The sequence below is a fragment of the Chiloscyllium plagiosum genome, unplaced genomic scaffold (assembly GCF_037043375.1).
Source record: "Chiloscyllium plagiosum isolate Xiang-an unplaced genomic scaffold, Cpla_swu_hap1 HiC_scaffold_25, whole genome shotgun sequence".
In the NCBI taxonomy this organism is placed as follows: Eukaryota; Metazoa; Chordata; class Chondrichthyes; order Orectolobiformes; family Hemiscylliidae; genus Chiloscyllium; species Chiloscyllium plagiosum.
The window spans coordinates 56,068,845-56,090,728 of NW_028270163.1; the positions used below are offsets into that span (position 1 = coordinate 56,068,845).

The window sequence follows — 21,884 nt, forward strand, 5'->3', positions numbered from 1 at the left end:
GTGGTAACTTGTAAAAGGGAAGTAAACACCTGAAAAGAACCTCAGACTTGTCGCCTATTGTAAATTACCTTTCGTTGTTGTGGTTCTGTTCACTGAGCTGGGAATTTGTGTTGCAGACGTTTCATCCCCTGTCTAGGTGACATCCTCAGTGCTTGGGAGCCTCCTGTGAAGCGCTTCTGTGATGTTTCCTCCGGCATTTATAGTGGTTTGTCTCTGCTGCTTCCAGTTGTCAGTTCCAGCTGTCCGCTGCAGTGGTCGGTATATTGGGTCCAGGTCGATGTGCTTATTGATTGAATCTGTGGATGAGTGCCATGCCTCTAGGAATTCCCTGGCTGTTCTCTGTTTGGCTTGTCCTACAAAAGTAGTGTTGTCCCAGTCGAACTCATGTTGCTTGTTATCTGCATGTGTGGCTACTCAGGATAGCTGGTCGTGTCGTTTCGTGGCTAGTTGGTGTTCATGGATGCGGATCGTTAGCTGTCTTCCTGTTTGTCCTATGTAGTGTTTTGTGCAGTCCTTGCATGGGATTTTGTACACTACATTAGTTTTGCTCATGTTGGGTATCGGGTCCTTCATTCTGGTGGGTTGTTGTCTGAGAGTGGCTGTTGGTTTGTGTGCTGTTATGAGTCCTAGTGGTCGCAGTAGTCTGGCTGTTAGTTCGGAAATGCTCTTGATGTATGGTAGTGTGGCTAGTCCTTTGGGTTGCGTCATGTCCTCGTTCCGTAGTCTTTCCCTTAGGCATCTGTTGATGAAATTGCGCGGATATCCGTTTTTGGCGAATACATTGTATAGGTGTTCTTCTTCCTCTTTTTGCAGTTCTGGTGTACTGCAGTGTGTTGTGGCCCTTTTAAACAGTGTCTTGATGCAACTTCTTTTGTGTGTGTTGGAGTGGTTGCTTTCGTAGTTCAGGACTTGGTCTGTGTGTGTGGCTTTCCTGTATACCTTTGTGGTGAATTCTCCGTTCGGTGTTCTCTGTACCATCACGTCTAGGAATGGGAGTTGGTTGTCCTTTTCTTCCTCTCTAGTGAATCGGATTCCTGAGAGTGTGGCGTTGATGATCCGGTGTGTGTTCTCTATTTCTGTGTTTTTAATGATTACAAAGGTGTCATCCACATATCTGACCCAGAGTCTGGGTGAATTGCTGTGCTCTTCCAGCACCACTGATCCAGAATCTGGTTTCCAGCATCTGCAGTCATTGTTTTTACCTCGTTGAATTTGCGGTAAGACTGTTTGTTCTAATCTTTGCATTACTCTTCTGCTATGAGTCCAGAGATGGGTGAGCCCATGGGTGTGCTGGACCCAATATACCGACCACTGCAACGGGCAGCTGGAACTGACAACTGGAAGCGGCAGAGACAAACCACTATAAATGCCGGAGGAAACATCAAAGAAGCGCTTCACAGGAGGCTCCCAAGCACTGAGGATGTCACCTAGACAGGGGGCGAAACGTCTGTAACACAAATTTCCCAGCTCGGCGAACAGAACGACAACAACGAGCACCCGAGCTACAAATCTTCTCACAAACTTTGATTATCTTTCGTGTCTGTGCTCACCTATTCCATTCCCTGCCTTCCCCAGGAATGCAGCATTGTCACATTCCAAATGACCTTCAAGCGCCTTCTGAATGCTTTGATTCAATCTGCCGCATCTTGACTGTGCATTACAAACTTAAACCAATAGTTGTAAGAAAAAGATTTTCCTCATCACTTCTGCTTCTTTCACTGACGACTTCAAATGTGTACTCTTTCTTTCTCAATCCTTTCATGAGTGTGAGCATTTTCTCCCAATTTACACTGCCCACAATTCCCATGGGTTTTTTTTTAAATTCAGTCACAGAATGAGGGCATCGCTGGCTGGGCTAACATTTATTGTTCATCCCTAATTGCCCAAAGGGCAGTTAAGAGTCAATCAAATTGCTGTGGGTCTGGAGTTACACGTAGGCTACACCAGATTAGGATGGCAGTTTCCTTCAGTGAAGGACATGAATGAACCAGATGGATTTTTCCGACAATCGACAATGCAGTCATGGTCATCATTGGACTCTCAATTCCAGATTTGTATAGAATTCAAATTCACCATCTGCTGTGGCAGGATTTGAACTTGTGTCCCCAGTACACTAGTTGAGTTTCTAGATTAACAGCCCAGTGATAATACCACTTGGCCATTGCTTCCATATGTTGAGCATTTTTATCAGATCTCTTTTCGACCTTTAATATTCCAAAGAAAACAAGCCAAATTTCTCAATCTTCAATAAACAAAATGCTCATCTCTGAACCCACTCTCATAAACCTCTTTTGCACTCTGTCACATCCTTCCTCAAGTGAAATGCCCAGAACTTGATGCAATACTTCAGCACAGGCTGAAATAATAGTAATATAAAAGTTCAGCAATAACCTACTTGCTCTCGAACTCAATGCACCTATTAAGAAAACATAGGATATTATATGCTCAACCTGTCCTTTCATTTCTTATGCACATGTGCACCCAGTGCCCTCTGCTCCTGCAACCGTCCCCTTCAGAGTTGCACACTTAATTTTAAATTTTCTTTTAGTATTAAGGGGGAGACAACCAAGTGGAATTAATCAACAGTAAGGAGGTTATGAGTTAGCTGTAATCAACTTAAATTAGGCACAGCTGGAGTACTGTGTACAGTTCTGGTCACCATGCTATAGGATGTTGGCTGGGCTGAAGCGATTCAGCTATGAAGAGAAGCTAGATAGGCTATTTTCCTTCAAGCAGAAAAGGCTGAGGGGGTTACGTGATTGAGGTGCGAAAAATTTCAAGGCATATAGAGTAGATTGGGAGAAATGTTTCCCATGAATGGAGGATTATAATTAGACCTTTTAGGCAAGGAGCAGTAGGTTTAGAGGGGATTTGTGGAAAATCCTTTTCACCCAGAAGGTTGTTGGTGTTTGGAATTCACTCCCTGAAAGGATGGTAGAGTGAAGAACTCAAGAAGTTTAGGAACTGTTTTGATGAACACTTGACATGCCAAATATACAAGGCTACAGGTCAAGCACTGGAAAATGGAATTACAATACGTGAACTTTAGATGACTGGTGCAGACCTGACGGTCTCCTTCAATGCTGTAAAACTCCACGACTCTAACTCTTCCAGAAAGTTGGCATTGGCACAAAGGGCTGAATGGTCATTGTGTTTTTTAATTCGCTGAAAAGGAACATATATTGCTAATAGTATACTTACGTGCTATCGTCGACGATGGTGATTGGTCCCAATGGTACATATTTGACTGCTTTTTTACCACAAAATATGGAAGCAACCTTGAGTTCAGCTAAACCAAAACAAAATTAAAACAAAGTTCCCGTATAATAAAAGTAATTTCATGCATTGAGAAAATGCTGTTTGTAGAATGGCTTGATTGTAATGCACAGGTGCAATGGGAGTAAACATTTAACAACATTCACCTCTCAAGGGTAGTTAGGAATGAACAGTCGTAATCTCCTTTGAATGGCACTCACATTCCATACAAGAATAAAAATAAGACTTGTTCTATCTACTGATAGCTATACTGCCACATTTAATTTGAAGGACTTCCACTCATATGGGGAGAGCAAAACAGGAAAGTATATTAGACGTGAGACAATAAGCCTAACAGGGCGCAGTGCAGCATAGATAGCAGGTTTGAGAAGAGTTAAAACTTTGCATTACAAAATCATGAACAAAGAACAAGAGTAGACCACTCAGCCCTTTCAGTCTGCTGTCATTCAATAAGATCATGGCTGATTTGATGTTAACCTCAACTTTACATTCCTGCATATCCCCAAAGTTTCATCCCTTTGACAATCAAGAGCCTCTCGACCTCTGCTTTAAAAATATTTAAAGATTCCATATCCACTGCCTTTTAAGGAAGGATATTCCAAGTACACTCAAACTTCAGAGAAATTTTTCTTTCTTACATTAGTCTTAAGTGGGTGGCTCTCTATTTTTTAACTATAATCCCTATTCAGAGATTCTCTCACAAGAGGAAATATCCTTTCCACTTCGACAGGGTCAAACTCCCCGAGAATCTTATGTTTTGGTTAAGTTTCCCGTGACTTTTCCAAACTTCAGAGTACAGACTGAGCCATCTAGCCTTTTCTTATAACGCAATTCCCTCATTACATTTATTAGTCTTCTAGACCTTCTCTAAACTGTTTCCAATAGATTAACATCCTTCTGTTAAGTGTGGTGAACAGAATTGTATGTAGTACTCCAGACGCAGTCTCACCAATGTCCTGTACAGTATAACTGATACATAACCTCTCTGCTATTGCATTCAATTCCCCTTCCAATAATCTATAACATTCTATTTGCCTGTCTTACATGCACATTAACTTTGTGACTCATGCACTAGACATTCAAAACTCTCTGCATCTCAGAAATCTGCAATCCCTCACCAATTAGATAATACATTTTGTTTTTATTCTTTCTGCGAACGTGGATAGCTTTGCACTTTACCATGGTATACACCATTTGCTAGATTTTATCCCACTCACTTAACTTATCCATATCCCTTTGTAAGGGGATCATAGGCTGCTCTCTGAGAGAGAGATCCCGGGTGCAGAGTTTAACCTGAGGTTCACCACACCTCTAATGATGGGAGAGCTTCAGGTGGGACCTTCATGGTAACCTCAACTGGTACAGGAATTGAACGTGTGTTTTTGGCATCACTCTGTATTGCAAAGCAACCATCCAGCCAAATGAACGAACTGACCTCCAATCTCTTCGTAGGCTCTTTTTTGTCTTCTTCACAACTCACTTTCCTATATTTGCATCATCAGCAAACTTAGTTATCTTACCTTCAGTCCCTTCTTCCACATCATTTGTGACATTCTGCCAGCCTGAAAAAGGCCCGTTTATTTTGTCTGCTTCCAGTTAGCCAGCTACTCTTCAATCCATGTCAATGTTACCCCCAAGACCATGAACTTTTATTTTACTTAATAATCTTTGATATAGCACCTTATCAAGTACCTTCTGGAAGTAAAACATCCACCGGTTCCCTTTTCTTCAACAGCACAAATTACTTCTTCAAAGAACTTCAATAAACTCATTAAATATGATTTATCTTTGAAAAAAAAACATATTAGCTCTGCCTGATTGCCTTGAACTAATCCATGCTGCCTGTTATAATGTCTTTCATATAGGTTCTAATATTTTGCTTCTGTTAAAAGTAACTTAACTGGCCTGTCGTTTCCTGGTTTCTGCCTCCTCCCTTTTTTTTGAATAAAGTCAAATTAGCTATTTTCAATCTAAAGGAAACTTTTCTGAAGCTAATGCGTTTAGAAAATTAAAACCAACACATCAACTATCTGATTAGCTACTTCTTTTAAGATCCTAGAATGAAAGCCACCAGATTCTAGTGACTTGCAGTTCTTGCACTGATTTCTGAATAATTATTTAAAGACTCTAATTGAATCTTATGGCATTGTTGCATTTTCAAATATGCATGACTGGTTAACTTCAAAGCTTTCAAACAAAGTACTATAGAAAACAAATTCACAAAGAACAATAGGGAACATTCCTAATTTTTATGTTAATAAAATATTGTGATTTATTTCATAAAGGTCAATTAGGGCCCAGTCAGTGCTACCAGTAAATAATAAACAAAGGCTTAAGAGCATGCTACAAGAATACAACTTACTTGAAAGCTTTGGATAATGTTACAAATGACCTGCCCAAGGTCAGGTTTTCTATGATCATTCAAAAACACCATCGGCTATTAACAAACTTTACACAATAAAGTCTCTTCATTACAGAGTCTGTTTATTTTTTGTAAAGTATGCCAATTTCTTAATGTAAACAACTTTGGATTTGTCACATCCAAAGCTACTCTATTGCTCTCCTGGCTGGTTTCCCATCCAGTTCAGATCCTTCAAAACTCTACTGCCTGTACCTGATTTCCACTGCATTCAATAGTCACTAACTGAACTGTACGAAGTAGAAAGGTGTGGTGCTGGAAAAGCACAGCAGGTCAGACAGCATCAGAGGAGCAGGAGAATCGATGTTTCGGGCATAAGCCCTTCATCGGGAATTTTGTGAGAGATTACACAATCATACAGTGTGGAAACAGGCCCTTCAGCCCAAATATCCACACTGACCCTCAACAGTAACCCACCCAACCCAATCCCTTATCCTAACTGTGCTATAATTACTCCTGACTAATATATAAAACCTACACATCCCTGAACGCTACGGGCAATTTAGCATGGCCAATTCACCTAACCTGCACATTTTCGGATTGTGGGAGGAAACTGGAGCACCTGGAGGAAACCCACGCAGACACGGGGAGAATGTGCAACCTCCACACAGACAGATGCAGGAGGCTGGAATTCAGCTTGGGTTCCTGCAGCTGTGAGGCAACAGTGCTAACCACTGAGCTACCCAATAAAGAGAAGGGTGGGGCTGAGGGGGAAGGTAACTGGGAAGGCAATAAGTCAATGGAGGTGGAGGATAATGGTGATAGGTTGGAGGGGAGAGTGGAGCGAATAGGTGAGAAGGAAGATAAGACAGGTAGGACAATTCAAGACGGCAGTGCTGAGTTGGTGGGTTGAATCTGGGATGAGGTGGGGGAAAGAGGGGAAGATGAGGAAACTGGTGAAATCGATTTTGATACCATGTGGTTGGAAGGTCCCAAAGCGGAAGATGAGGTGTTCTTCCTCCAGGTATCAGGTGGCTTGGATTTGCTGGTGGAGGCGGGCCAGGACTTGCACGTCCTTGGCGGAGTGGGACAGGTAGTTGAAGTGGTCGACTACACTGCAATGGGGTTGTTTGGTGCATGTGTCCCAGAGATGTTCCCTGATGTCCTGTCTCCCCAATGTAGAGGAGAACACATCAACAGCAATGGACACATTAGATGAGGTGGTTGGGATGTGCAGGAAAATCCCTGCTGAACGTGGGAAGATCCTTTGGGGGCTTGGACGGAGGTGAGGAGGGACATGTGGGAGCAGGTTTTACATCTCATGTGGCAGTAAAGGAAGGTGCTGGAAGTGGAGGGTGGGTTGGTGGGTGTGTGAACGTAACAATCTGATAGGGGTGGGGAGGGAAATATATCTCTGGTGATGAGGTCTGATAGTAGGTGGCAGATTGTATTTGTAGGTGGGTATGGGGGTGGTGTTTGCGAGGAGTTGTAGTCCAGGTGGCTGTGGGAGTTGGTTGGTTTGAAGTAGATGTCCGTGTTGAGTTGGTCGCCAGAGATGGAGATGAGAGTCTAGGAAGGAGAGGGAGATGTCGGAAATGGTCCAGCTCAATTTGAGGTCAGGGTGGAAGGTGTTCGTGAAGTTGATGAAACTGTTTAACCTCCTCATGGGAGGTGGCACTGAGATAGTCATCAGTGTAGAGGAGGAAGAGGTGGGGAATGGTACCAGTGTAACTGCGGAAGATGGACTATTCCACATATCCGACAAAGAGGCAGGCATAACTGGGGCCCATGTGGGTACCCATGGCTATCCCTTTGGTCTGAAGCAAGTGGGAGGATTCTGAGGAGAAGTTGCTTAGGGTGAGGACCATACTCCTGGACTTAAGAGTCACGGTTCACTCTTTTCAATTTTTTAAACTCCTTCATTCTTCCAACAGCTTCCCCTAAATAAACTCTGTTCCTCTGACCTTGGCATGTCATGTGACCTCCACATCCTTCACCTCACTAGTAGTAGCAATGCCTTTTATCATATTTACTTCACCTTCCTAAAGTCAAATGAAATTTACAGAAAAAAAGTAGACCATTCAACCAAACAGGAAAAGTTGAGGACTGCAGATGCTGGACTTTCCTGATGAAGAACTTAGGCCCAAAACGTTGACTCTCCTGCTGTTCGGATGCGGCCTCATCTGCTGTGCTTTTCCAATGCCACATTTTGATTCAACCAAACAGGTCTATCACAGTGCTTATGCTCCAAACAAGCCTCCTCCTATATTACTTTATTCAAAATTAACAGCAAATCTTGTAATTCTGTTCTTGCTCATATATGTATATATCCTCCTTAAATGCATAGGAACACAGTAGGTTAAGTATGTTTTGTCTTTCAATGAGATCATTTGTGACCTACTGAATACACTTGCCCCAATTCTACATGACCATATGACTACTCTTTCATGAGACAGGACAACTAGTGGAAGTTTAATCAGATGGCACCATGCCTCAGGTGGGAGGAGAAGCTACAGGGAGAACCCTTCATGGTAACCTCAGCTGGTGCAGGAACTAAACCTAACTATGTCATTACTCTGCATCGCAAACCAGGTATTGAGCCAATCAAACTAACCAATCCTTTGGCTTCAGCAGCTTAGGAATATGAGAAATTATTTCGTGAAAACACAGAAGATGTACTCTTCAGTAAGTTACCAAACAGAAAATCTAGAGAACCATTTGGACTAAAGAATAAAACTATGGAAAATTTGTGTAAAAATATATCTCTTGGTTGTTGATGATATGTTACCTGGATTCTTTCCTAAGACATCACTTAAATTTCTCAATTTTTTGGTTTTCTTTCCATGTTCAATTGTACTGACCAAGTCACTTTCTTCACTTGCATTCAAATTAATTGCCAAGTTCTGTACAAAACAAATGCAAGAAATTTAGAATGTAGCTATTAGGCTGCAGTGGTGAATGAGACACAGACCATCATATGTAAGATTACTACTACGGTTATCATAGACAAAACCATGATTCTACTGAAGGGCTTCCATCTCGGATAGCAAAAATAAATCAAACAAGAACCGCAAAAATAAAATCTTGTGCATTGGCAGCAAACAGGAATTTCAGTGAATTTGTAAAATAGTACAACTACTACTCAGTTAAAAAAACAAAACAAAACATTCAGAACAAGAGTGACAAAAAGAGACTTGAATGCAATGATTCCCTTTGGAATACAACCATTTAATAGTAACCCTCCTCTCTTAAAGGACTAACTGGGAAGATGGGATTGACCTGGGAACATTCAGAATGAGTGACAGCACACTCTATTAATCTGATTTGCTGTTTGTGGAATCATGTTTATTGGCAAAACAGTGATTGTTCTTGGGAGTAATTCACAAATTTACTTGTGAGTTACTTCTATTTCTCTCTGACTGACTGGCTGGTTGGCTTATCTTCCAACTTCAATCCAATTCCAAGCATCAAATTAAAACTAGGAGATATCTCAGTAGAGTAAATGAATAAATAAATGTTAAGTCAAGACCTTGTCCAAGGAGGAAGGTACTCAGCAGAGACAAGGCCATCCCAGACAGAAAGCCATCACAAACCACGTCTGCACACATCATTTTGACCAGCATTAATGATGACTGGGAGCAGGGCCTGAGGATGATCGTCTTGGATAAAAACAAACACCTATGGAGTGTTCTTTTGTGGGGTGGTAGATATCAAAATGCTAAAGCATAACTTTGGCACGTTGAGAGCTAGCTAAATGCAATGATAGTGATTGTTGAAAATTATCTTTTTTAAAGAAAAACACAAATTTAGGCGAGTTAGAATACTCTTATTTCGCACAATTAAATCAGATAAAAGCCTTCGTCACATCAGTTTGCACAGTTAGAAGGATGTTAATAAAGTAGCATTATATTAATATCTCGGTTGAAATTGAAACATCAGCCCAATCTGTCTGTGCCAATATTCATGAATGAATCTCCTCTCAGTTCTCTTTTACATCACTCATCAAAAAGTTGATTATTTTTACCTCATCTATTTATTCAGTTTTTCCCTAAATTTATTTGCGCTATTGGCCTCATTAATGCCACAAGGTAGCAATGCTACATTTTCACCAGTCTCTGGGTAATTAAGTTTCTCCTAAATTCTCTATTGGATTTATTACTGACCACCTCATATACATAGTTTCTAACTTTGCTCTCTCCCACCAGTGAATATATGGGTTATAAGATACCATTTCTGTATGATGCTGTAACAAAGGCCAAAATAGATGAAGAGTCCAATAATTCACAAATATTCATCTCCCAAAAGATCACATCAATCAGGAACAGTCACATTTTGCATTAGATTGTAACATTTCATTTGACAGAAATACTTGTCAATACACTGAGGGCCAGCTCTCCCTCAAACCAGATGGTTAAATCCCAAACAAAAGGGATATACATTTGGGATCGTTTATCATTCTGTTTTATTTTATGATTTGTCAATTTAAGACAGAACACCAAATCACACTCACCGCTTTTCAAATATTGTTTTATTTTCCTTTCATGAAAATCTTAAATTGCTAATACCTCAGTCCTATGATACTTCTCATCAGATTTGGCCTGCTGTCGAGATGATCGTCTCAGTGGTGTGATGGATTCGACAGGACTTCGACTCTTGCTCTGTGCTTTTGCTTTTTCAACCAACTTTTTTGCTTTGACCATATTCTTGGATTGGCACATCCGCTAAATAATAGAAGAATACCACTACATAAATGAGAGAACAAAGATCTTGCACTTGTATCACAACTTCCACAATTCTAGATCATCCTAAAGCACTTTAAAGTTGGAAATATAGGAAACCTGGATGCTAATTTGCAGATACCAAGCTCCCACAATCAACAATATTATAATTATCTGATAATTTGTTATTTTAGTGATGATGGTTGAAGATTCAATATTGGCCAGTACACTGGGAATATACCCAACGGCTTCACATCCTTTCTAAAGTGCAGTGCCCAGATTAGGCAATATACCAGTTGAGGCCAAACCATGATTTATTAAGAGTGTTGTGTGCAAATTAGCTGCCAGGTTTTCCACACTTCAACTGTGTCTATATATATCAAAAGTATTTTATTAGCTGTAATGTGCTTTGGAATAACTGTTGAAGAACAAGCCATTTTCCCAGTGCCCGGGCTAATATTTATTTCTGAATCACTTGCCACTAAAATTACAAATGATCAGGTCATTATCATATAGCTGATTGCAGGAGGTTGCTGTCTGCACATTAGCTGCCAGGTAATGGAATAAGTAATAAAAATAACTTTTTGGTACTCTATAATTCTTTTATAAAATATGAGGGAGATGATGACATAGTGGTCTTATTGCTGGACTGTTAATCCAGACCTGGGTTTGAATCTAAATTCAATTTTAAAAATCTGGAATTAAGAGTCTAATGATGACCATGAATCCATCGTCAATTGCTGGAAAAACCTAACTGGTTCAATAATGTCCTTTAAGGAAGGAAATTGCCATTCTTACCTGACCTATATGTGACTCCAGACCCACAGCAATGTGGTTGACTCTTAAGACCAAAAGATATACAAACAGAAATTAGGCCATTTAGTCCATCGAGTCTGCTCTGCCATTCGATCATGGCCGATAGGTTCCTCAACCCCATTCTCCCACTTTCTCCTGGTAACTCTTGATCCCCTTGATACTTAAGAACCTATTGATCTCTATCTTAAATATACTCAATGACCTGACCTCCACAGCTTTTTGTGGCACTGAATGTCATAGATTCACCGCTCTCTGACTGGAATAGTTTCTCCTTATCTCCATCCTAAAAGATTTTCCCTTTACTCTAAGGCTCGGGTTTTTGTCTCTCCAACCAATGGAAACTTCTCAATGTCCACTCTGTCCAGGCCATTTAGAATCCTGTATGTTTCAATTAGATTCCGCTCATCCTTCTAAACTCCATCGAGTATAAACCCAGAGTCCTCAAAAGTTCCTAATATGCTAAGTTTCCATTCCTGGGACCATTCTCATGAACATCCTTTGAACAACCTCCAGGGCCAGTACATCCTTTCTGAGATGTGGGGACCAAAACTGTGTGCAAAACTCCAAACTCTGGCCTGACCAGAGTCTTATGAAGCCTCAGAAGTATATCCCTGCTTTTATATTCAAGACCTCTCAAAATAAATGCTATTATTGCATTTGCCCTCTGAACTACTGACTCAACCTGCAAGTTTACCTTGAGAGAATCCTGGACTACAACCACCAAGTCTCTTTGCACTTCAGACTTCTGAATTTTCTATCCATTTAGAAAATAGTCCATACCTCTATTCTTCCTACCAAAGTACGTGCTCTCACACTTTCCCACGTTGTACTCCATCTGCCACTTCTTTGGCCATTCTCCGAACTTGTCCAAATCCTTCTACAGCCTCCCTGCCTCCCCAATGTTAGCTGTCCCTCTACTTATGTTTGTCTCGCCTGCAAACTTAGTCAGAATGCACTCAGTTCCTTCATGTAAATTATTAATGTATAAGGTGAAAAGTTATGGTCCCAACATTGGGAACACTACTTGCCATCCCAAGTAGGTCACTTTTATCCCCACTCTCTGCTTTTTGCCAGATAGCCAAGCCTCTAACCATGCTCGCACCTTGTCTCTGACACCATGGGCCCTTAGCGCAGTAGCCTCCGGTGCGGCACCTTGTCAAAGGCCTTCTTGAAGTCCGATTAGTTAACATCCGTTGGTTCTCCTTGGTCTAACCTGCTTTTTACTTCCTCAAAAGAATTCTAGCAGATTTAACAGTCCTCTGGGCAATTAATGATGGGTAATAAAAGGGTAAATAACCAGAAATGCCCTCATCCGATCAACGAGTAAAAAGAAAACACAGGATACAGCAATGAATTAAAAAAAAACAGATCCCATATATTTTTAAATCTGCTTTCTTAACATGCCATCCCACCTTCAATGATTTGTGCACTTCAATCTCAATGTCTTTCTGCTCCTGTACCCAGTTTAGAATTGTATCCTTTATCTTTCCATGGTCTCTCCTTATTCTTCTTGACAAATATACTTCTTTATATTTATGTGCATTTGATTTCACTGACTACTAGTCCACCAACTAACTAAAAATTAATTAAGCTCAATCAATTCAAATACTGAATTTTCAGATCTCTGCATTTGAAATCATTTTATAGCTACTTGTATATTTTCAAAATGTGAAATACTTCTTATAAAGAATTTCAACCATATTTTGAAACATCATTCGATCTAAGCTGAATTAAATCTATATTTGAAAAGGACAGCATTATATCTCATAGGTACATAGACCCTTACAAGTGCTACATTTTTCAACTTTGCATAAGGTTGCACACATTTTCATAACAATACTCTCATTCAAGAGAAAAGGTTACTTTAGAAAGTACAAACACCTGGTTGCTTCTGGGAGTAAATTCCACGTTCTCATCTGTTTTCTTTGTTTTTACGTCAGTTTTTGACCGAGTAATTCGTGTAAACTTCATTCTGAAAAGCCAGTACATTCAGTTAAAACCTCATTCCACAGTTTGGTCACAATGTAATTTTACGTGAAAACTTCCAATATTACAGCTACAATTTATGCTGCCATATTATATACACAATTACTTAAAATATTATATTATAAAACCAAATTTGGTCATCCTAACCATTGTGCCAGTGTTTCACTCATGTTTCCATGTCCCCTATGTCTTCTCTGCACATTAACATATCTTTCCATTTCTTTCTTCCATGTTTATCTAGCTGGCTTCCTCTTAAAGATATGCATATATTCATCACCTCAACTACTTCATGTGGTAGCACGTTATACATTCTATTCATTGAGCAAAGCCTGATTCATAAAAGTCTAGAATTTACACATGGCATTCCAATCCTGTATGGGCAGATAAACCGCATGCCCAGTGAAGCACAGGTTTAATGTAGATGCATGAACATAGGAATAATCAGCCACTTAAATCAGTTTCGCCATTGTATAAGATCGTGATTAATCTATATCTTAACTCCATGTACCATTTTTGCTTTAGTTTCCTTGGTAAACATACCCAGCAAAAATCAATCACCCTGAGCCTTGAAAATATCAATTGACCTAAGAGGTTACCTGCATCACATGCAGATCAAGCCATTAAGACAAATTCAGAACAAATCAGTGCCACATCATATCACAAGTGCTACCCTCTTCAAGCCCTCTCATGCGCCATCAAAATGTGATGGCATACTATTCTCGCCTGTGATAATGTCATTTTTGGACTGTCAGTACAGGCAAGGTATGCAATCAACAAGCACAACTTTAACATTCTTCCCATGAGAATTGAGATGTTCTTAATTCATTCCCCGAAATTGTTCCCATTGCTACCACACCAACAACAGATTTACAGACATCTAGTAGTTCAGCACAGTTTTATAACCCAAGACAAACCTCACAATTAAATGGATACATGTTTTGTCACTATTAACGTAACAAACTGCACTTGCACATACATCTGCTATTACACTACACTGGCACCTTTCTGATAAAACTGGAATCTATAAACTCATTGTCCTCTTCATACACTGGGCAGTACATTTTAATAAAAGCTCAATGTAGCTTCCCCATTTCATAATATGGGACTTTGGATTTGCTCCAAATATTTAGGGAGATAAGAAATTATACCCTTACTATTATGTGGTATCTAGATTGTTCAAAATAAAGAATTACAATTTCTCATGCTGCAGACTGCAAAATAAAAATCAATAATGTAATAATCTTCAATAATAATGTTCTTGTATGTCTCTCTCGCTATTTACACAGTACTATCCACCACTTCCCATATTAACACCGCTCACATGGCACATGTATCCTGACTTTTCATTAAGCAACACATTCCAAACAGTTGCAATACTATGCAGTTAAAGCCACCAGGAAGGGTAGCAAAACTGTACAGCTGGGTAAAAAATAAGGGTCATCCTTTCATTAAAATATAGCAGAACCATACCAGCTCCAACCAACACTGCAACAAAGTGGAGACTTGAAATCATATCACCTGATTGGACTTTTGCTACAGGTCATGGGAATCATTTCTGCTTTGTAGATGCTGTTTTCTTTGGAAGACCAACGTGTCAATTTTGGAGTTGACTGACAAGCTGGAACGCCCAGACAATCCACTCTGATGGCTTTATTTGGTGTCAGGCAATAGTTCAAAGCATCTCTTTGCTGTCTAAGGCTCCTCCGCGTAGTTCTACAAGTTTCACTTGATCGTGTTGTTGTTGGATCGAAAGGCATTGAGTCTCTTGATTCTTCAGTTGTGATATTGCCCGGATTCAGATCAGAATTAAATTTATCTTCTGCTTTATCACAATCATCTCGATTTTTCCATTCAGCTCTAACTTTTCTACGTTTTAACTTTTTCTTCTTCTTCTTCAAAGTTGCACCTATAGATTTTCTGCTTTCCACACTAGAGTCTTTACTGCCTTGGCTTGACATCTCAGCATTTGTAGTCTGGATGAATTCCCCTTTTCCCTTCTCAAGACGAGGCTCATCATCACCACCTTCACCTTGTGCTAAATCTTGCTTGCAGGCTTTTGATTTCTGCGTTACCTTTTTAAGTCTGTTTTTTGCCTGATCTGAAGAGGCTGATCGCCTAAAAGCATTCATAAATTGTTCCCTTTCAGCTCGACTACACTTGGCCTTCATGGGACTCTTTTCAGTGGCATCCAATACCAATAACTCCAACTCCTCCTCTGCTATCACCACGTTAGATCTCCTTGCAGGAACTGAATCAGGGGTCTCAGCAGGATGCTGGCTGAGCTGTTGGATTTCAACAACTTCGCTTTCAGAATCTGCTTTCTTTCTCAAAAAAATTGAGGCTATTTTTTTTGGTTTCATTTTGGAATTTTGAGCTGAGGTAGATACAGGACTAGAATGAATTTGAACATGGACAGTTACGGTTTTTGGAGAAATTGGTTGAGGAGAAACTGAACTCATTTCTTCTAATAAATTGGGAAGCTCGTTACTCTCCTTGATTATCTCAGAGTTGGCCTCTGCTGTTTTTTCTGCTGAAGGCTCTTCAGTTCCTTGATTCTTCATAAAATCTTCAAATGATACAGTCACAGTGCTGTCATTTGCCTGAGAAGTCTCATCAGTTGCTGTTTCCAAATTTGTCTCACTGAGACATATTCTCTCATTTTCACTAATCATGGGAATAGTAGCCCCTTTAGATTTTGCCACTTCAACTCCCCTCTCACAGTAATCATCTTTTGTCACAAGTTCAACATCTGACTGTCCTGAAGAACCTTCAGGTTTACTTGTAGTCTTTCTTTTCCGTGTTTTTTTGGAGATCTTTTTACTTGAATGATCGACAATTTCATTGCAGATATTCTTTTTGTTCTCCCCTTTCATCTCTCTTTGTGGAGCACTGGAATCCAGATAAACACTTTCCTCATTCTCTGTGAATATATCTTGGCTCTCTGCACAAAGCTGAGCAATCAATGCAGCTGTATCACTCCCAAGAACTCCAATGCCTGATCTTACATCACACACCTCTCCAACACTACAGTTACTAGTATCACTGATCTCAACAATCTTCTGGCATTCATTCAACTTCCGACTTAAGTTAGTTCTTCTGAGTCTTTTCCCCTTTAATGTTTGGGGTTTCCCTTCAGAGACCACTACTGATTCTTTATTATGGTCTACAGATGTTACCACTGAATTCTTTCCTTCACATTCATTGGATGCAATTGGAGCAACATTTCGTCCGGGAGTTTTCTTGAAGTAATCCATTATGTTACTGGATTTTGGTGATGGAAAAGCTGTGTCAATGGATTTGGATACTGGTGAAAAGTAGCTTGTGATCGTTTTTGTATAGGAATCCTCTGCATCTTTTTTCTGTTTCTTGCATGGCTGTAAAACAAACACATTGAAAACGTTCAGCAGCACATAATCACTAAATTGAGAAGCTTGTTACTTTCCTTGATTACCTCAGTCAGCCTCTGCTGCTTTTCCATGTTGAAGGCTCTTCAGTTCCTTAGTATTACACCCCTTTGATCCTGTCAAGTGTAAGGTTATCCACTTTGGAATAACAAATAATAATGCGGAATACAGGGTTAACGGTAGGGTTCTTAGTAAGGTGGAGGAGCAGAGGGATCTTGGGGTCTATGTTCATAGATCTTTGAAAGTTGCCACTCAGGTGGATAGAGCTTGTAAGAAGGCCTATGGTGTATTAACGTTCATTAGCAGAGGGATTGAATTCAAGAGTCGTGAGGTGATGTTGCAGCTGAATAGGACCTTGGTAAGGCCACATTTGGAGTACTGTGTGCAGTTCTGGTCGCCTCATTTTAGGAAAGATGTGGAAGCTTTGGAGAGGGCGCAGAGGAGATTTACCAGGATGTTGCCTGGAATGGAGAATAGGTCGTACGAGGATAGGTTGAGTGCTAGGCCTTTTCTCATTGGAACGGCGAAGGATGAGGGGTGACTTGATAGAGGTTTATAAGATGATCAGGGGAATAGATAGAGTAGACAGTCAGAGACTTTTTCCCCATGTACAACAGAGTGTTACAAGGGGACATAAATTTAAGGTGAAGGGTGGAAGGTATAGGGGGGATGTCAGGGGTAGGTTCTTTACCCAGAGAGTGGTGGGGGCATGGAATGCGCTGCCTGTGGGAGTGGCAGAGTCAGAATCATTGGTGACCTTTAAGCAGCAATTGAATGGGTGCTTAAGCTAGGACAAATGTTCTGCACAACATCGTGGGCCGAAGGGCCTGTTCTGTGCTGTATTGTTTTATGTTCTAAAATGACTTTTACGTAGAAGTTATTTTATTATTAATGACTGCAACACTTATTGCCTGCATTATTGAATTGTAGTGGATCACAACTAGTGTAAAGTTCAATACACTCCAATGTGAATGACAAGAGCCGTTTCTATTTTATCCAGAAACTATACTGTGTATCGAAATGTAAAGAAGTTCAACAGGCATTTGGAAAAAAGTTAAACGACAATCTAAATAGTCTCACCTGATGATATTCCTCCACAATACCGGCCATAGCAATAATTCCAACCATGTCAATAATCTTCCTTACTCTGAACACTCAGAAACCTGAAAAAAAGCGAAGAGCATTGCAGGCAAGAGCCCAAATTGGTTTTCTTGGCTAGGCATTCAAAAAATATTTAAAGTTAAAGTGAATTGTCAACGTTTTCATGTTTACATAGTGATAATAACGATATGAAACCCATTTTAGACTACTGAAACAAACGTCTTCAACAAATACTAACAGATCAGACAGCCATATTCAAAGCCATATACTCGCCTTTAAACCTCAGGTCGTAAACCGTGAACCAACATTTCAATGCCCTATATTTCCCAAATCGGTGGGGCCCCTAGCCCGACAGGCCTCCTCTTGTTTGCTTTCTCAAAAAAAGGATAACGAACAGCCGCCAGTCATTCACATCAGATTAAATTTACGCTGCACCTTTTACGCCAAACATGTTTGAAAATGAAGCTCCCGATTAATTCTACCCGTCGCCTTGAATATTCCCCCCACCCCTCCGAGGACGGGAGTCGGGACGGGGGGGGAAAAAGGAGAAAACAGGATAAAGAAATAAAACGTCTTTGAAACGGGCGCCCGAACCAGCGAGAAATGGCGCCAACTGACTCTAACCTTTGACCCACCTCCCTTCCCCAACAGCCGGCAGCGCGCGCCTGTCAATCCGAGAGCCGTCCCCGCCCCGTGCCTTGCCCCTCGCTCATGGTGGGGGCCGGCCCCATCAGCGGATTGGCTGCCGGATGCTGTCAATCATTAGCGCCGACGGATTGGATTGACGCGAGGAGGCGACGGTTAGGCCCCGGGTTCTGCCTGTCAGAGCGCGCGGCAAAGAGTTGGGGTAACGGCTGCCGGACACTCCCCTCTCGTCATCGGTTTTACCTCAGCATGAGCTGATATTCGGTCAGTAAGTGCTTTGCTTTTGTATTGTATTCGAGTGCAGGTAGGGGAAATCTTCGCCTTGTGAAATAAAAGGCAAAAGGAGAGGTATAAATTAAAGGTAAATCGAAGCATGTTGGTGTGGTCGGAAGCTGGAACTCACTGCCTACAAGGGTGGCAGAGGCGGAAACACTCATAATGTTTGAGAAGTATTTAGTTATGCATTTGCGAAGGCATACAAGGCTATGGTGTCAAGTCCTGGAAAACGAAGTTGGAATAGTTAGGTGATTGTGTTTGTTTTAAGGGGAGTGGATTCGATAGGAGGAAGCATTTCTGTGGGCTGCGGACGCTGGAGGTTTGAAATACACATCAAAAAAACAGAAGTGGGGGAGAGAGAAGAGTTAATATTCCATTAAGAGTTAATAGTCCATTGGACCTGCTTCGGAGTTTGGAAAAGTTAGAACTTTAAGTGTGCTTCGCCCATTTGCTTTGCTGTAAGTGGTGCGCAACGCTGTCTTATAGGAAATGGTTTGCCAGGTTGGCTGCTGCAAAAACCTCTCCAGTAACTTGGATGGGAAGTTTCTCCTCTTCAGTTTTTCGCTGTTGGTCTCCATCTAGGAACTCATCGTGCGTTTTCTTTCTCATGTCTTCAGGCTGTGCTTTTTCTTTAAAAGTGAATGTTCCTTCAGGTGTGTTTAAATTTGAAGAGCAGAGTTTATTTAAAAAAAACACTTTATTATGAAAAAAAATAGACCGCTGTAAATGAGGCAAGGAATTTTAATTTGAGTGGCTGGAAGCACAGATTCTTGTACTGTGAAGGAGGTTACTTTAACCTGACTTAGGTTATGGAGGCGTATTTCTAGTGTTGATTTCAATATTGGAAATTGAATGAATTATGACTAGGTATTGTTGTTGAGACTCCTTGCTGAATCTTGTTCTTGGTTCTATTTATTAGTCTCTGATCCTAGTAGATCCTCCCATGCAAAAAAGTCGGAGGTGAGGTCTGACCGGATTTATTTTGATTTGTAATAAATACATGTGACAATAGAGTGTCACCACTTACCAGTTCCATCCTAAAATGCAGAGCATAAATCAAAACACGGAACCAAAGTCCAGAGAAATAAAAAAACAACTTGTAGTTTTATTTCAATAAAGGTGTTTGGAACTGCTCCCGCGTGTAACTCAGCCACGGGCCTGGATCCAGGCTTTTCCATCCTGATAATTTGTGTCCCGGCTGCGAACACTGCAACTGCATGTTGCTGCCACTGGAACAAAGAGTTGCCTCGCTCCAGCACCATCTCACCTCTGGCTCTGCTGGGATCAAACTCATCGCCATCTCTGTCATCAGGCGCCCCGGGCCTAGCCGCGGACCTGGATTCTTGGCCCAGCCCACGAGTCGGGGCTTGGGAATTAAGTCTTGGGACCTGCCTATCGCTCGCCAGGAGACGTCGGGCTTGGGTGGAGCCCCGTTTGCCTTGTCGTGGTATTGCTGCTACTGCTGGAGGCTGCCTCCTTCAATGTTAATGTGCCTCACCGCTCCTTGGGCCTGTATCGCCATCTTCATCTGCCATTCCGCCCCATCAGGGCCTGCTCTCGCCAATGCCGCTGCAACCGAGGTGAAAATGAGAAAAAAATGAAAGAAAAGCAGAAGTGGACGAGCCCGAGGCTCAGTCTCCTGAACGTTTCTACTTCATTGCCACCTGTAGGAAAGGATAGTCCAAAAGTATGCCGACTTGGGCTGTCTGAACACGTCTCCCTATAGCTGCTCTGCAGAGCTAAATAAAGAAACGCCAGAGACCAGGCTCTGATTAACTCTGAGTTGGGAGGAGGATGATGAAAATGAAGACTGCTTTCAGTTGCCAGAATTGTATATATGGTGACATTGCAGATGGTTGAGGGATATTTTAAGTAGGAGGGCTTTATTGAAGTGTAAAAGAAGATTTGTAGTTCAGTTTCTCAATCTTCCCTAAAAAGTTTGGAATATTTTCAGTGCTTTTTTGTAATGTTTTAGACTTAAGGAGATGACTGTTTTCATGAAGTGGCAGTTGCTTTTGTTTTGTTATAGCTGTGGTGCGTGATGACCAAAGAATATTATGATGCTGTGCCAGTAACATGGTTTATGTTGAAAGTACACCCCAGCACATAGTATAAACTAAGCCGCACAGTCTTGAGTTTCCAAACGTGGTCTGAATTACTAGTGTCAGGGAGGGTCCCAGCGGACTGGAAAATGGCTAGTGTAATATCCCTGTTTAGGAAGGGAGGGAGAGTCAAAGTGTGGCCAGTCAGGCAGCATCCGAGAAGTAGGAGAGCCAACTTTTCGGGCTTAAGCTCTTCAGGAATGTGGAAGGGCAAGGGAGCTGAGAGGTAAGTAGTGGGGTGGGGCTGGGGGAAATGAACAGTGGGATGGCAATAGGTTGATGCAGGTAGGAGGTGATTTGTGATAGGTCGGTGGGGGAAGGTGGAGCAGATAGGTAGGAGGGAAGATGGACAGGTAGGTTAGGTCAAGAGGGCAGTGCTGAGATCGAGGTTGGATCTGGGATGGGGTGGGGAGATTTTGAAACTGGTGGTGTTGGTGTGGGGTTGTAGGGTCTTGAGGTGGAAGATGAGGTGATTTTCCTCTAATCGATGAGTTGATTTGATTTAGCGGTGGAGGATGCCCAGGATTTACATGAGCGAGGGGAGTTGAAGTGGTTGGTTACAGGGTGGTGGGGTTGTTTGGTGCGGGTGAACCTGCAAAGGGAGGTAGGCAGAAGATGGGGAAATTTACAGGTGGATTAGCTTGACCTCTGTCGGTAAGATTTTAAGGATGATATCGCAGAATACTTGGAAGTATACAATAAAATAGGACTGAACCAGCATGACTTTGCCAAGGGGTGGTCATGTTTGACAAATCCGTGAGAATTCTGAGTTTTCGTGAAGATGTGTAGCTCGGGTTATGGTTGTTGTTTGGTTCGCTAAGCTTCATCCGGAGACTGTCCAGCACTGAAGATGTCACCCAGGATGGAGACAATGTGTGTCAGAAAAACAACCAGCTCGGTGAACTGATAAACAACTTCATTCTTTTGCGGAGCTAATGAGCAAGTTAGACAAAGGAGAGCCAATTGATGTGAACTATTTGGATTTCCAGAAGACCTTTGACAAGATGCCATATAGGAGTGTGTTAAATAAGCTAAGAGCCATGGAGTTAGGAGCAAGTTACTGGTATGGATAGAGGATTGGATGGCTGGCAGAAGGTAGAGTGTGTGGGTAAGCAGGATTTATTTTTAGATTGTAGTCAGTGTCTAATGGAGTTTCATAGTATCAGTGTTGGGACCACAAGGACATTGTTGTGAAATGTTA

At 41.4% G+C, this 21,884-nt stretch overlaps 2 protein-coding genes across 10 annotated transcripts in view; one reads left to right on the top strand and one right to left on the bottom strand.

Annotated features, from left to right (window-relative positions):
- Positions 1 to 18,262, bottom strand: part of atad5a (ATPase family AAA domain containing 5a) — a 55,010-nt gene extending 36,748 nt beyond the window's left edge. For 4 of the 5 annotated variants that reach the window (XM_043715120.2, XM_043715121.2, XM_043715119.2 and 1 more), the window contains exons 1-7: positions 17,934 to 18,262; positions 17,640 to 17,722; positions 14,674 to 16,529; positions 13,051 to 13,141; positions 10,201 to 10,356; positions 8,424 to 8,538; positions 3,202 to 3,289 (exon numbers count right to left, since the gene is read on the bottom strand). In XM_043715120.2, the coding sequence (XP_043571055.1) occupies positions 3,202 to 3,289; positions 8,424 to 8,538; positions 10,201 to 10,356; positions 13,051 to 13,141; positions 14,674 to 16,529; positions 17,640 to 17,687 (2,354 nt within the window). In that variant the 5' untranslated portion in view covers positions 17,688 to 17,722; positions 17,934 to 18,262. Of the gene's footprint in view, positions 1 to 3,201; positions 3,290 to 8,423; positions 8,539 to 10,200; positions 10,357 to 13,050; positions 13,142 to 14,673; positions 16,530 to 16,606; positions 16,656 to 17,639; positions 17,723 to 17,933 lie in introns of those variants that run through there. The other variant, XM_088000757.1, reaches the window with a different exon arrangement.
- Positions 18,263 to 18,440: 178 nt separating this feature from the next.
- crlf3 (cytokine receptor-like factor 3) overlaps positions 18,441 to 21,884 on the top strand; it is a 77,384-nt gene continuing 73,940 nt past the window's right edge. The window contains exon 1 of one of the 5 annotated variants that reach the window (XM_043715124.2): positions 18,441 to 18,569. The gene's annotated coding sequence lies outside the window, so the exon portion shown is untranslated. Of the gene's footprint in view, positions 18,574 to 18,647; positions 18,667 to 21,884 lie in introns of those variants that run through there. The other 4 variants (XM_043715125.2, XM_088000763.1, XM_088000764.1 and 1 more) reach the window with 4 other exon arrangements.